The 16425-nt window shown below is 34.3% G+C and overlaps 1 protein-coding gene and 1 pseudogene across 1 annotated transcript; both read left to right on the top strand.

Moving 5' to 3' along the window:
* The first annotated feature begins 5479 nt into the window (after positions 1-5479).
* Positions 5480-9708, top strand: LOC111893416 (uncharacterized). Its single transcript, XM_023889477.3, has 9 exons — positions 5480-6516; positions 6606-6821; positions 6893-7020; positions 7119-7185; positions 7370-7444; positions 7509-7598; positions 7702-7749; positions 7821-7935; positions 8032-9708. Exons 1-9 carry the CDS (start codon positions 5746-5748, stop codon positions 9573-9575), a joined length of 3054 nt encoding a protein of 1017 aa, XP_023745245.1. The 5' UTR covers positions 5480-5745; the 3' UTR covers positions 9576-9708.
* Positions 9709-13495: 3787 nt separating this feature from the next.
* On the top strand, positions 13496-15082 carry LOC111893420 (pentatricopeptide repeat-containing protein At4g26680, mitochondrial-like; annotated as a pseudogene).
* The last annotated feature ends 1343 nt before the right edge of the window (positions 15083-16425 follow it).

Genomic DNA, 16425 nt, shown 5'->3' with positions numbered 1-16425 from the left:
GCCATGGTGATTGGATCAGGTGCTGCTTTTACTAACAGGTATTTGTTGTATCACTGGGGGTTGAATTTTGTTTCCATTTGCATTCCCGACTCCTCTGCGGGTTCTTTCCATCTTGATCTATACACTGAATAGGGTGAATTTAGATCTTTATTGAGGATAGACATTTAAATCATCATTATCACTCCGAAACGTTTACATGTTAGTTATAATATCGTAGTCGTACGTTTAGAATCCTAAACACATAAGGTTTCCAGATCTGGTCGGCAACAGACCATAGATCCGACCAAATACCAGTGTATAAAGCATAAAGCATTTAGCACATAAAGCATATTAGGCATACTTCCTAAATAAGCTAGTGCTCACATCTAACAATCATCGTTTAACATTCTAAGTTTAAGTATATAAATCCTACGAATTCCTAGTTCGCTTAAACTAATGCTCTGATACCAACTGTGACATCTCCATTTTTCACTGCCAGGAAAGACCGATTTGTTTATGCTTTGTTTAAAAATCAGAGTACATTTTAAATAAAAGTGTTGCGGAATTTTTTCCCAAAAACAAAATATGATAAAGATTTATCAAAAACATTTCCAAAAAAATGTATTTCATTAAAAACCTCGGGATGCCATGTTTGATACAGATCAAAAGCATAAACAGTACAATATACGCCTTAATACATTATTTCGTATTTACAGGCCTATAATCCCTTAACTCTCATCCAACATCTATGCTCATGCGCCACTACCTGTAATACAAGAAACTGAGTGGGCCAGGCTTGGGAGCCTGGTGAGCACATAGGGTTTTCAATCCACAATAAATAAGTTTATTAATTTCATCGACCAACAATAACCCGATTACCCGTTTCTGTTATCCTCACATTACGTCCCTAAAACACCTATCATAAGCGACCTAGACTAAGGATCAATATCGGGATGGACACTACAGCCAAGGGGGTTCCTCAGCAATAAATGTCCTAAAGACAACCATGTAGGGGATGGAGTACACCATTGAACACATCGTTCCCAAACACCTACAGGTTGCGAGCCTGCTAGCGTTCCATTGGATTGTCTAGAAGAGTCCGTGGTTGTCATCCATACTCCGCTAGATAACAGAAGCATCAACAACAACATCGAGGCTTCTCATCATTTTATCACACATCATATATTACATCTACCCATGTTTTACCCCAACATTTTTGTAGATATAAAATACATATACAGTTTAAGTCATTTAAAACATGTATAAAAACGTTCATCCAGCATAGACAACAAGTATTCAGATAATATGCACACATATCACATAATTCATATAAAATACTTCATATCTATGTGTAAGATGAAAGTAACTATGCACTCTCCTGGTAAGGTGGTGACTGTGTACTTGGACAACACTTCGTTACTCTCAAAACAATTTTCCTTTGACAAAACCTAGTATCATTAACACTAGAGTTTAGTCTAATATTTACCAAGACTAATTAATAGTCTAGAAATTATTACTATTATATAATCATGAAACAATACTCTTCACCCACTATGTACAGACAAAGGCCGAACATGAAACACCGGAGGGCAAGATCATTTTGGCATAAAGCACTTCTGAATCCAACAACCTAAGCGGCCCTCCAAACCAGATTCCCCATACCGCGAGTGGTTAAAAAGACATTATAACGACACTTATATAACTTATAATAATAGCCTAAACACTCATTATAAGGTCCTAATAACGTTACTATATTAAAACATAAGTTATACTAAAGATAGGGTAGATATAGCTTACTTACAGCGAGTTTTCTCGAAGACCGGGCTCCGTCGAAGCAGAGTTTTTGAGCCGAAGGGATCATTTCTCAGGGCTTCCTTTGAGGGCTAGGGGGTTTACCTAGACTTTGGAGGGATGAGGGGGGGGGTTGGGGCTTAGAGAGAGAAAGTAGATAGAGAGAAGGGTTTGAATGGTGTGGAGAATGAGGGAACCCGACACCTCTATTAATAGTGAGGCTGGCAGATCGAATCGTCGAGTCAGAGGACCTACTCCACGAGTCAGTGCCACTTGTCAACTTTCTGGTGGCCATACGTGTGTGACCTATATTGTGCCACGTTACCCCTTTTGCAGCAACATCCTTCCGACTTCTAAACACCGTAACTTTCCCACACGATCTTCGTTTTCGACGTTCTTTATACCCACACATAGGTAAAAACAAGATCTACAACTTTCATTTAGACTCCGTCGGCTAATTCTCGACGGATCTTAAATTTAACAGTATGAGGAGATTAGACTGTTAAATGACCGTGAAAAATTCGTAACTCCCTCATACCGACTCCTTTTTCTTCTGTCTTTTTACCGTTGAGTTCCTATTTATGAGATCTTCAACTCTCATTTAGGTCGTGTAAGCCAAAAACTGCTCAAACTAACATTCGAGTTTCAGGTCGTGCACTGCTATGCCAAATCTTAGAAAATTCATAACTTCCTCATACGAAGTCAGATTTGGGTGTTCTTTTTATGGATGCTCTCGTTTTAACATATTCTACAACTTTCGTTTAGATTAATATGGCTAAAAGTCTCTTTATCATAAATTCACTATTTACGCTTCCCGATGTCGTGCCGGTTCCGTTGCGAAACTTCAACGGGTCATAACTTCTTCGTTATAACTCGGATTTCGGTGTTCTTTATATCCCCGAAATCCTTGTTTTGACCACTACAAATTTATGTAAAGATATCGGGTTTATCTCACACTTTAATTTTGATGCTTATTTTTATCCTTTATTTATTATACATTTATAAATAAGTAATAAGCACATAAATGCACATAATTCACATAATACTCAAATAATTCATCTTTATTACTAAAAAAAGAGTTATAATAGTTGACCTAGACTATTACATCATCTATTAATGCTTAGCCCCGAAACCCAGACGTTACGTGAAATAGACCCCGTATCCGGTTGATAAGACCGAAGGGGTAGGTCGGGCACCCAAATATGTCTGACAATATGATTATGTTATGTGGTAGTGGTAGGGGTGAAATATACGTCGTAACCAGTTGAAAGAAACTGAAAGGGTAGGTCGAGCACCCAGATATGCTCGACAGTTAACGGTTGAAAGATACCGAAGAGGTAGGTCAAGCACCCAGATATGCTCGATAATTACCGGTTGAATGAGACCGAAGGGGTAGGTCGAGCACCCAGATATGCTAGGCAGTTTCTGGTCAGATCAAACTGAAGGGGTTGGTTGGACACCCATATATGCCTGACAATATGATATTATGTGGTATGATGGGGGAACTCACCAAGCTTCATGCTTACGGTTTTAAGTTTTGGTTTCAGATACTTCTTCAAAAGGAAAGGAGTTGGCATGATAACAACGCATCACACTATGGCTTTCCGTATTATGAGATATTTGGGAGTTGTACTCTGATATTATCTTTTATGATATGATTGAATGTTTTACAAACTGATTTGTTTATTACATGAGATGACACTATTGATGTTTTCATAATTACTCAATTAAAAACAAATTTTTTGATCTTAAATTTTGGGATGTTACACTCGACGAGGAAAGCCAACTAGGGATGGCTCTGCGAGGAAAGCCAATAGATGTTGGCTTTATGAGGATAACCAAGTAGTGTTGGCTCAACGAGGATAGTCAGTTAGGACTGACTCTATGAGGAAAGTCATTTAATGTTGGCTCAACGAGGAAAGTCAGTTAAATCGTTATTCTAGATGACCAATTCGACACATGGTTCACCTAAAGATAGGTGAATTGGAGTGATGTTGGCTCTACGAGGAAAGCTACGCAAACCTTACCAGTAGTCGAACTAGGGTCAAAGTAAAGGGTATTTTTTTTTTTGTGAAATATACAATAAGAAAAAACCCGCAATTTTATTAGATATAAAGTTCAACTTCCATAACAAAGTTACATTTTAAAGTTCACATCTTCGTTATTTCATTTTGGTTTTTGAGCAGGTTCATTAGGTTGTGTTTCTTGTGGTTTTGGTATATGTTTATTAGTTTGTGGAACTTAGTTACTTTCATTAACCTTATTTTTTTTGGAAGTTTCTTCACGATTGTTGTCTCCAACATCTAACTGTTTTTTGAAAAAAAAACTTTTAATAACAACCTACAATCAAAATATATGAACTATAAACTTGATTTCAAGTTTCAACAGCAGTCAACAAATAACAACCTACAATTAAATTATCATTTATCAAGATATATCAACTATAAACTTGATTCCAAGTTTCAACAAATAGCAACCTACAATTAAAATATATAAATTATAACTTGATTTCAAGTTTCAACAACAAATAATCATTAAGTATTAACCCCAAGTCCCTAATTTAACAAAATTAATTAGTAATTTCTAATTTTTCAAACATAATGACAAAAAATCGGAATTTGAATTAACCTAAATACATAATAGGATTGAATATTTTTTATACTAACTTGTTTCATTGTGATGAATGAGCCGAGGAGTAGGTCGCCGAAATTCTCCCTCCGGCAGACGACGACAATTGAGAAGACGATTAAGGGCTGCGATGAAGTCGACGATAGGATGAGACGATGAGTCGATAAAACAGAAGACGAGTTGACAATTGAGAAGTAGACGATCACAGAAGGATTACGAGTTTACATCCGTTTTTTTTCTCATTAAATTAATTGGACTTAATACCTCTTTGTTTCAATAAACTAGTTGGTGTGGGCTTAAAATTTTTGAATCATTTGAGCTCGTTTGTATTTTGGACCATTTAGAAATAACTTGAATTTTTTAGGATAGTTTAATTTTTTTCCGATATAAAACCGCAGCATAAAACAAATTTTTCCAAAAAAATTAAACTACTAAATTTGTTTTGAGGGGTATCTCGGGATACCCCGGGATCTATAGTGGATCCGCCATTGAACCTTACGTAGGAGTAGGGAAGTGTAGCTTAATGAAATTGACACCCTTTGTACCGATCCTTAACAACAACAACGCAAAATTCTTATATTACACAATGTCCGGAGTAGCAAAAACATCATGTCTCGGGTGAGAGTTCTGATTTCATGCATCATTCTAATGTGTCATTTTACTTTCTTTATTTGCTATATACAAGGAAGATCAAGTATGGATTTAGGGTATATTTGGGTTAGCTTTTTTATGTCAAAAGTGATTTTTAAGAAAAATATTTATTAACTTATAGCTTTTAGGAAAAGCTGGTTTTAAAAAGTGTTTGGATGCGAAAAGCAGCTTTTTCAGAAGTAAAATGATTAAAAAACTAAAAAACTAGGATTTTCCAGCTTTTTGAAAGCTTTACTTTTTCCTATGGAAAAAACTGTTTTAAAAAAACGCTTTTGAAATACACACACTATTTTAGCCTATTAGTTTTTTAAAAAGCTAAAAAGCTAATAAATTTTTTATTTTTAAAAACTATCCCAAACACTATATTTTCCTTCTTTATTTGCTACGGAAGCAAAAAAAACATAAAAATAAAGAAAAGGTATAAAATATCTTTCGTAAAGCAGGCAAAAACGAGAATAGGTTTAGCGAGGGTTTAAGGCGGCCACTCTTCGTCACTTTGCCTCCTTCACAAATCCTCAAATGTTGTCAGATTCTTTCATCGCCACTCCTAGATTCACCCCTTCGCATCCATCTTATCAAACAACTAGAGACTTCTTTCAGATCATTAGTTCGATCTATCTCTCTGCAAATTGTATCAACCGTGTACATAGTTAGAAACCCATTAATTTTTCTGCAAATAAATCACTCCACTCTAGCATGTGGAGAAGCGTATGTAACCGAGCTTCTGTCAAGAAGCTGAAATCATTCGCCGATAAATCTAATTTTAGAGATACCCACCTGTTCGAAAAACCTAGACAGCTAGAGCTTCACCCTTATCGAAATCCTTCGTATGGAGAACGGGGTTTCCGGCGAATCAACGTCTTGGGTGATTCCGGTTTCACAAATTTAGGGGTTTCTTTCAGTTTATTACATCGGTCTTATAAGCGTTATGCCAGTTCCGCCGCAGCTGAGGAGATTGTTTCGACAGAAGAAGAAGACAGCGATGAAATTCGTGAAATGGTACACCATTTGAATAAAGAAATTAAAGCGGTGGAAATGAAATCTAATTGCTCCGATCACGAAAAGCAGCCGAGGTTAGTCAACGGAATTGGGCAAGGGAAGTACATTGCACTCAGGAGACGACAGATAAAGATAGAGACAGAAGCATGGGAGAACGCAGCAAAAGAGTATCAGGAACTTTTAGTCGACATGTGTGAACAGAAACTCGCTCCCAATCTGCCTTATGTGAAATCCTTGTTTCTTGATTGGTTTGAGCCATTGAAGAACGCCATTGCTTCAGAACAGGATTTATGCAGGGAAGGTAGGAATCGAGGAGCTTATGCTCCACAATTCGACCAGTTACCTGCTGATATGATGACGATAATTACAATGCACAAGTTAATGGGTCTGTTGATGACTGGCGGAGGTCAGGGTGGCGCTAGGGTGGTCCAGGCAGCTCTGCATATCGGTGAAGCTGTTGAACATGAGGTTAGTTGCAGCAAAACTTTGATTTTTTTTCTTCCCTTTTTACAACATCCAAGGATTCAAGTGTTCCTTCTTTCTGATATGAAAATCAGGTGAGAATACACAGATTCATGGAGAAATCCAAACGAAAGGCTTCATTAAATGAGAGCCCTGATGATGATTCAGAAGCTGTGAATAACGAGCAACAATTACAGAAACTGAGGAAGAAAGTAACCAATTTAGTTAAAAAGAAAAAGTTACAGCAAGTAAGACACATAGTGAAACAACAAGATCAGTTGAAGCCATGGGGTCAGGATGCTCAAGTTAAGGTTTGTATATGAACCCTGATGGCAAAATGGTAATTATGATAATCTTCAATAGTGGATGTTGCTTTTTTCAGGTTGGTTCTCGTTTAATCCAGTTGTTAATGGAGACTGCTTATATACAACCTCCTGTTGACCAATGTGAAGATTGTCCTCCTGATATTAGGCCTGCATTTGTACACACTCTTAAAACTGTGCAAACTCCGTACGTATGGCCTCATTTATGATTTTTATTACTTGTTACTATTTGACCTTTTTTATGTAACGATGATGCATTGCTGATTGTTAATCTTATATATATAGGAGAGGAAGCAGAAGATATGGAGTTACTGAATGTGATCCTCTTGTTCGAAAAGGACTTGAGAAAAGTGTAAGTTTTTTTTTGCATATATATTCGTATCTTGTTTATGTATATATTGTTTTCTGATATGAAATATTGTTCTAATTTGATGCAAATTCTGAATTTTTTCTTTAGAGAATATTCCAAAATAATAAATAATCTTGTTATGCTATTATGATTTATGAGTATGCAAATTCTGAATTTTTTTTTGTAGACAACTTTAACTGTGTTAGGGGAAATGTTTGAATCTGCAAGAAGTATGATGAATTGGCTTGGTGATTGTGCAAAGGTATAAGTTTTATATTTTTATAAGATAAGATTAATACGTTTATTGATTTTATAAATTTTGACAGGTTATAGTAGTGAAAAGCAATCCAGTACAATGGACAGCTTCTCTTGGACTTCCTGTTGTTCAACCATACCACAAATTAGAAAGACATCTTGTGAGTTCTTTTAGTATGTCAAATTGTCAAGTAAAGTCCCTGTATTTTGACTTTTTTGCTAATATGAACCAAAGCCTTTTTGTTGTTTTTTTGAAAGGTGTAGATTAAGACATCTCTTCAAGTTTTGACACTACAACGAGAAACCGATAAGGTTAATATCTGCAACCTTTTCTTTATTATGCTAAATGCAAGAAAAATAACTTTATTTTTTGGTTATAAAAGGTGATGGTGAAAAGACAAAGAAGAGCCTTTCCTCCCAACTTTGTCCACTCTCTTGATGGGTCCCACATGATGATGACAACCGTTGCTTGTAAAGAGGCTGGCTTAAGTTTTGCAGGTTCAAATCATTATTATTTCATATAATTTTATTTCTCCTTTTTTTTCCAATAAAAGTATATAAATTAAAATCCTATTTCAACTCTGCTTGATTCAGCCAGGAAAAACCCTAATTCTACTCTCCTTAGAAGTAAATGGAGTCCTATTCCAATACCCTATAGAACTATCCTTGAACCCAAAGGTCAAGATCTTGATTACATCAACATAGTTCACAGTCATCTTCTTCACTCTGATTGGGCTAAGCTAGATAAATTATTAACCAAATCTAATTCATTACGAGTGAAACACATTCTGTTAAAGCTTCAAAGCGATTACGTCATTTCCCTAAAATTCTTCAAATGGATTGAGCTTCACAACCCTAGTTTACTCACCCTCGAAACAAATTCCATCATCCTCCACATCCTCACCAAGAATCGTAAATTTGTGTCAGCTGAATCCATTTTAAAGAAGATCATCGGTTCTTGTTCTCGTGATGTAAACCTCCATTCTAAGCTCTTCGATGCTGTTCTTCACTCTTATCAAATGTGTGATTCCACTCCTCGTGTTTTCGATGCCCTTTTCAAAATGTATGCACAGATGAAGCAGTTCAGGAATGCAACATATACATTTTGTCGTATGAAGGAATATGGATTTCTTCCTACCATTGAATCATGTAACATGTATATGAGTTCACTGCTTAGTTTCAATCGAGTAGACATCGCGTTACCATTTTACAACCAAATGAGAAGATCCAAGATCACAATCAATGTGTTCACTCTCAACATGGTGATGAATGCTTATGTTCAATTAGGGAAACTAGAGAATGCAGTCCAAGTGTTCGATGAAATGCAAGGTTTGGGAATGAACCCTTTTGTCTCCTCCTACAATACATTGATCACTGCATACATCAACCAAGGCCTTTTAACAACCGCAATTAAGTTGAAACTTACAATGGAGAAGAATGGAATAAGCCCAAATGCCATAACTTACAACACAATAATCCATGGATTCTGTAAAGAAGGGAAACTACATGATGCTTTTAAAGTTTTCCTTCAAATGAAAAGGGTAAATGTGGATCCTAATACTATAACTTACAACACATTAATCACTGCATGTTCCCAATCAGGTAAAATCGAAAAGGGTAATCAGATTTTTGAAGAAATGATAAGAACAGGGGTCAAACCTGATATTTTGACTTATAACGCATTGTTGCTGGGACTTTGTAACGAAGGAAAAACCAAGAAAGCTGCTTATTTGGTTAAAGAACTTGATAAAAAGAAATTAGTACCAAATTCTTCAACATTTTTTGCCCTAATTAAAGCCCAATGTGCTCGAAAGAACCCAGATCGTGGTTTTCAACTTTATAAAAGCATGGTGAAAAGTAATTGTCGTCCAAACGAAGATACTGTGAAGATGTTGATTTTATCATTCTTGCAAACGGATGATTATGATGGTGCTTTTGGTGTTTTTAAAGAGATGTTAAAGAGGCCTATTGGGCCTGATTTGGTTGTTTTGAGTGGGTTGTGTAAAGGGTTTTCAAAAGCTTGGAAAGATAGATTGGTTATGGATCTATTAAGCGAGGTTGATAATGTGTGTTTTAGTTATGAACGTTATGAGAAAGTTAAAAGCATTATTTGTAACTCTAATAATGAAGGTAAATAACTTGAAGAAAATGTGTAAGTTGATTTATTTAATCATGACAAAAATGAATCCCAATACAGAATGTGTGTGGGAGCAAATAATGCGTTATACTTCGTAATGTATATTCAATAAAGCTTTAAAAGTTTTTGATGTATATCGAATTAAACTTTGATATTTATGCTATCTATATCTATACTTCTATACATCTATATCTATACATTTATACAATTATATAAAGCATATTGCTTCTTTCTTGAATTTTTAAGAGACATAAGTTTCACTTCTTAATGTAGACATCAACTTTGTATATAAACTACTATGTGGCCATAATCTTTAAAGTAATCACTCCAATCTATATAGCTTGCTAAGCTTAACTCTATAAATAGTTTTGAAGTAGCAGAAATAAAGATTGTGTAAGTAGCAATTGATTTTTTTATTATTTTATTTTCAAAAGTTTATGTTTATATTCTACCATATACACAAAGTACAATGCTATTTATGGTTACGTCTGTTTTAGATACGAAAGAGGAATGGGTCGTGAAGGTTGTGCAATCAGGGTTGTAGTTTTCTTGGTCTTGATAGATTTGTACTCTATATATTAAAGATAATAATATTTTGCAAATTTTAGTTTTATTTCACAATAAATTATTAGTTTTATCGAAATTGGTAGTTATTACTTGTATAATCTTGATGTATAAAGTACAATGCTATTTATGGTTACGTCTGTTTTAGATACGAAAGAGGAATGGGTCGTGAAGGTTGTGCAATCAGGGTTGTAGTTTTCTTGGTCTTGATAGATTTGTACTCTATATATTAAAGATAATAATATTTAATTTTAGTTTTATTTCACAATAAATTATTACTTTGATGTATAAAGTATATGTGTTGTTTTATTTAGATCACACCCCATTTTGAACACATATGTGTTCTTTTATTTATGTGTTATTATGAGGAGGTTTAAAAATTATATTAGTTGATTATTTGAGACTTGAGAGTTCTTAGCTGTTGAGGATATTGATAGTTAAAGAATTAGTAACTTCAATTTTGTAATCTTTCATGCGTTTGGTTCATAAGAAATTGAATAATTGAATGTAATTTAATTTGTTCAATGTTTCTAACTATAAATTTACGTATTTTATTTTGTTTGGGTAGATGAATTTCCATTTATCTTTAATCTTTTTTTGGAAACAACAATGAAATCTTTGTTGATGTTTGGATTGATTGTGATAAATAAATAATAAGTTTAGAATTTATTAATAGATAAAAGATATAACATCTTAATTACTTTTCATTTTTAATTATTTTTTTGTCAAAGAAAAAAAAAATAATAAGTTAAATATTTTGTGGAACACCTTTGTTAATTTTATTAAAATAGTCAATTTAAGCTTTATAAAAATAAATGATATCTATTGATGGGTAGAGATCCTTACACGGTAACTTTTCCTTATAGACAAACTATATATGTTTTATTAAGTTGTGCAATATAAATATTTAAAACGTAAATACCAATATTTAAAACATAAATAGTTATATATACAAAGCACTCTTTATCTATCATTTATCTATCTTTTTAGCTGGTTAGTGGTAATTTTTCTTTTGTAATGTGTTATCGACTTTTCATTCAACTGATTTCAACATACAACTTAATACAAATGCACTATAGTAACTATTAGTTATCAGCCTTTTTATCTAAATGACTAATATCTAAGAATAAAAAAAACTTAAAGCGTTATATAAATCGAAATTGAAGTATAAATATAATGTACATATAAAAATCGATATTCACAATAATGACTACTATTAATTTATATGATTTATGAAAAACTAACTATCATTTTTATTAACTTAGAAAATAATTTAAAAAGCATAAACCACAAAAAATATTTTTTTTAAAAAAATAAGTAGATTATTTTTAATCGTTTATACTTTCCTATTTTTTATAATTTCAAAATACCAGTCATTTTTTTATTCTCTTATCATGGGTCAGAAGACTATAATAGGTTTTTTGTCAACATTATTTTTATTGTCAAATTGAGCACCCCTAAATATAAAACAATAGTATATAATTTGTGAAGTAATGAAGGGGGCTAAATTGACATTAAAAGAAACTTAATTTGTGAAGGTATCTAAGGTTAGGAAAGATAGGATAAAGTTCAATGTCTAGGGACTAATCCTTAAAACTTCGTCCATAACCCCCCAACAAGAAAAAGTTCAAAGCCTAGGACCAAATTGACATTACAAGAAACTTAATTTGTGAAGATACCTCCAAAAGTTTTTTTTGCGATTGTTCTAGCCTTTACGCACGCATTAATGGAGTAATCTCAAAATCGATCCTTTGCATTGCTCGACAACAGCATAGGAAAAAAAAGGCGAGGTAGGGTGGAGAAGGGAAGAACTCGTGTTCTAAAAGTCGCGCCATGACGTGAGGCCCGGTGCCGCCATTACGAAAAGCCCCATAACATTGTTGTTAGGCGTGACGTGTGGCATTAAGTGATATGGCGCGCCATGGCGCGTGTTTTTTCGTATGAGACACGTTTTTTTTTTTTTTTTTTTTTTTTTTTTTTTTTTTTTATACATTTTCTAATCGGACATACAAGTATTGTGTTTTTTGTTAATTTTTGGTTATCTGTTGTTGATATAACACTTCTAAAAACTAGTTATATTATAAATATATATATATATATTTAAGTGGTAATATAATTATAAATTAATACAAAATCGCTGCCTTACATCACGCCTTGAAAAACGCCATGACTCGTTAAGCTTGAGGCTTGACCTTGCCGCCACGCCACGCCTCACGCCTTTTAGAACCTAGAACTGAGAAGAGAGGGGGGAAAAAGGGTCTGCAAGTGTCGATTCTTGAAGATGTGTTGAGGCTGCGAAATTGACTCATACAATCCGGTAGTTCCTTGCTTTAACTCGTCTTTTGATTTCATGTGTCAATTGCTAGTGATTGGATTCAAGCAATCTCATTCTTCTTACTTCCAATCCTTGATATGTTATGTGATTAATCCCCAGCCACGTTTTGTGTGTTTTTAATGGGTGATGGCTGTCAAAATATAGTTAAGAACACTCTCATATATGTGGTAATTGGTGAGTAAGGATTGGTTAGAACTGTAGAATAATTATCTTTCTATTTTCTCTTTGGTATCTTCGTTCATGATTTCTTTTGCTCCAATTCTCATAGATTCTTGTGTGATGTTTTTCTATAAAAAGACCATGTTTTGAACCCTCCAAAAGGTCTTCAAAACAGTCCTTTAAGGTTTCATATGTGGCTTAATGGTGGAGGAAACTCAAGTCATTAATGGTGTTTTTTCTTTTAGCAATGTTTGAATCTGCAAGAAGTATTATGAATTGGCTCGGTGACTGTGCAAAGGTATAAACTTTATATTTTTATAAGATAAGATTAATACGTTTATTGATTTTATAAATTTTGACAGGTTATAGCAGTGAAAAACAATCCAGTATAATGGACAAATCCTCTTGGACTTCCTGTTGTTCAACCATACCGCAAATTAGGAAGACATCTTGTGAGTTCTTTTAGTATGTCAAATTGTCAAGTAAAGTCCCTGTATTTTGGCTTTTTTGCTAATAGGAACCAAAACTTTTTTGTTGTTTTTTTTTGAAATGTGTAGATTAAGACATCTCTTCAAGTTTTGACACTACAACGAGAAACCGATAAGGTTAATATCTGCAACCTTTTCTTTATTATGTTAAATGCAAGAAAAATAACTTTATTTTTTGGTTATAAAAGGTGATGGTGAAAAGACAAAGAACAACCTTTCCTCCCAACTTTGTCCACTCTCTTGATGGGTCCCACATGATGATGACAACCGTTGCTTGTAAAGAGGCCGTCTTAAGTTTTGCAGGTTCAAAATCATTATTATTTCATATATTTTATTTCTCCGTTTTTTTTCCATTAAAAATATATAAATTAAAATCCCATTTCAACTCTACTTGATTCAACCATGAAAAACCATAATTCTACTCTCCTTAGAAGTATATGGAGTCCTATTCCCATACCCCATAGAACTATCCTTGAACCTAAAGGTCAAGATCTTGATTACATCAACATAGCTCACAGTCATCTTCTTCACTCTGATTGGGCTAAGCTAGATAAATTATTAACCAAATCTAATTCATTACGAGTGAAACACATTCTGTTAAAGCTTCAAAACGACTATGTCATTTCCCTAAAATTCTTCAAATGGATTGAGCTTCACAACCCTAGTTTACTCACCCTCGAAACAAATTCCATCATCCTCCACATCCTCACCAAGAATCGTAAATTTGTGTCAGATGAATCCATTTTAAAGAAGATTATCGTTTCTTGTTCTTGTGATGTAAACCTCCATTCTAAGCTCTTCGATGATGTTCTTCACTCTTATCGAATGTGTGATTCCACTCCTCGTGTTTTCGATGCCCTTTCCAAAATGTATGCACATATGAAGCAGTTCAGGAATGCAACATATACATTTTCTCATATGATGGAATACAGATTTATTCCCAACATTAAATCATGTAACATGTATATGAGTTCACTACTTAGTTTCAATCGAGCAGACATCGTGTTACCATTTTACAACCAAACGATAAGATCCAAGATCACAATCAATGTTTTCACTCTCAACATGGTGATGAATGCATATGTTCAATTAGGGAAACTAGAGAAATGCAGTCCAAGTGTTCGATGAAATGCAAGGTATGGGAATGAACCCTTTTGTCTGCTCCTACAATACATTGATCACTGCATACATCAACCAAGGCCTTTTAACAATCGCAATCAAGTTGAAACTTACAATGGAGAAGAATGGAATAAGCCAAAATGCCATAACTTACAACACAATAATCCATGGATTCTGTAAAGAAGGGAAACTACATGATGCTTTTAAAGTTTTTCGTGAAATGAAAAGAGTAAATGTGGATCCTAATATAGTAACTTACAACACATTAATCACTGCATGTTCCCAATCAAGTAAAATCGAAAAGGGTAATCATATTTTTGAAGAAATGATAAGAACCGAGGTCAAACCTAATATTTTGACTTATAACGCATTGTTGTTGGGACTTTGTAGCGAAGGAAAAACCAAGAAAGCTGCTTATTTGGTTAAAGAACTTGATAAACAGAAATTAGTACCAAATTCTTCAACATTTTCTGCCCTAATTAAAGCCCAATGTGCTCGAAAGAATCCGGGTCGTGGTTTTCAACTTTATAAAAGCATGGTGAAAAGTAATTGTCGTCCAATTGAAGATACTGTGGAGATGTTAATTTTATCATTCTTACAAACAGATGATTATGATGGTGCTTTTGGTGTTTTTAAAGAGATGTTAGAGAGGCTATTGGGCCTGATTTCGTTGTTTTGAGTGGGTTGTGTAAAGGGTTTTCAAAAGCTTGGAAAGATAGATTGGTTATGGATCTATTAAGCGAGGTTGATAATGGGTGTTTTAGTTATGTTTGTTATGAGAAAGTTAAAAGCATTATTTGTGACTCTAACAATGAAGGTAAAGAACTGGAAGAAAATGTGTAAGTTGATTTATTTAATTATCACAAAAATGAATCCAAATATAGAATGTGTGTGGGAGCAATTAATGCATTATACTTTGAAAGATCTCCTTATACTTTCATGAATTCTACACCTCATTACTCCAAAACATGCTACATGCATATTCATAAATAATATTTTATTATACAAAGATGGTCTTATTACAAAACATTGGATACAAACCGACTAAGTTTAAGTTTATTACAAAACTACCCAGGATATTGTAAAATTTAATACATACTAAAACTTAAATACAAAAGTAATAATATAAACTATTCTAATTCTTCTGACAGTATATGGCTATACTGGATGCTTATTGTCTGCAATTTATTAAAATATTGAGAGGGTAAGCGGTGATGCTTAGTGAGTTCAGTAATAGATACAATATAACGTTATACCATATACATAATTCAATATGGCAGAAGCAAAGAGGAACAACAAAGGCATATGTGAAATCATGTGACAAGCTTTCCATAATAATCAGTGACTTGATTCAAAGGTATACAGTCAAAGAGACTTAACAATTTCAGTACTTGATAAATATCAATAACGCTTCGGCCCAAATGGCACAGAAGACATACAATTTCTGATAAATATTTTGGTAGATTTCAAGTTTTCACGCCCTGATTAACCATCAGCCAATGCCATAGAATAAAAATCATTCTCTTACGGAGACCTGTTCTACATGGCCAGAGGCTTGTATCAGTACCAATGTGAATCTAAGTCCTTTCACTGATTACATGGTCAAAGGTATTATATTTGTTATCAAAATAGCGAATAAAAATAACATGGGAAAATAACCCGAAATAATAACACTGAAAAGCATATAGCACATACAACACATAACATACAGTTGTTCCTATATATTGAACTCACCGTGAAATAACCGGGGGTTAAAATAGTAATTTGTGCAGCGCTTCGTTACTATAATAAAGTTTCGTCGTTGAAAACCGGGCCTTGCGAGGGTAGAGCTTCAATCCGAAAAGATAAATTTCTCGGGCTTCTCGGGCACTTCGGGGTGTGTTTCGGGTGTTAAAAATAATATTGGGGCTTCGGGGGAAGTGGAAATAGCTAAAATATTGAGTTTAGGGTGAAAAATGGCAATTTTCCCAAAAATAACCGGGAGGTCTCGCAGCCACTATATATAGCTGCGAGCCTTGGATCCGAAGCAAGGAGCTGAAGACACACGTCGTAGATCTTCGACCGAAGAGAGGACCCGCGATAGCAGCAGCGAGGCTCGGAAGGCGCCACCGGGTGTGAGGCGCGTCGGACGCTGGTTGGGCCGCGGCTTCGGTCCAATCGGAAGGCAACACACGTCGGTATCAGAT

The sequence above is a fragment of the Lactuca sativa genome, chromosome 2 (assembly GCF_002870075.4).
Source record: "Lactuca sativa cultivar Salinas chromosome 2, Lsat_Salinas_v11, whole genome shotgun sequence".
Lineage (NCBI taxonomy): Eukaryota > Viridiplantae > Streptophyta > Magnoliopsida > Asterales > Asteraceae > Lactuca > Lactuca sativa.
This window is presented reverse-complemented; position numbering and strand designations above follow the sequence as displayed.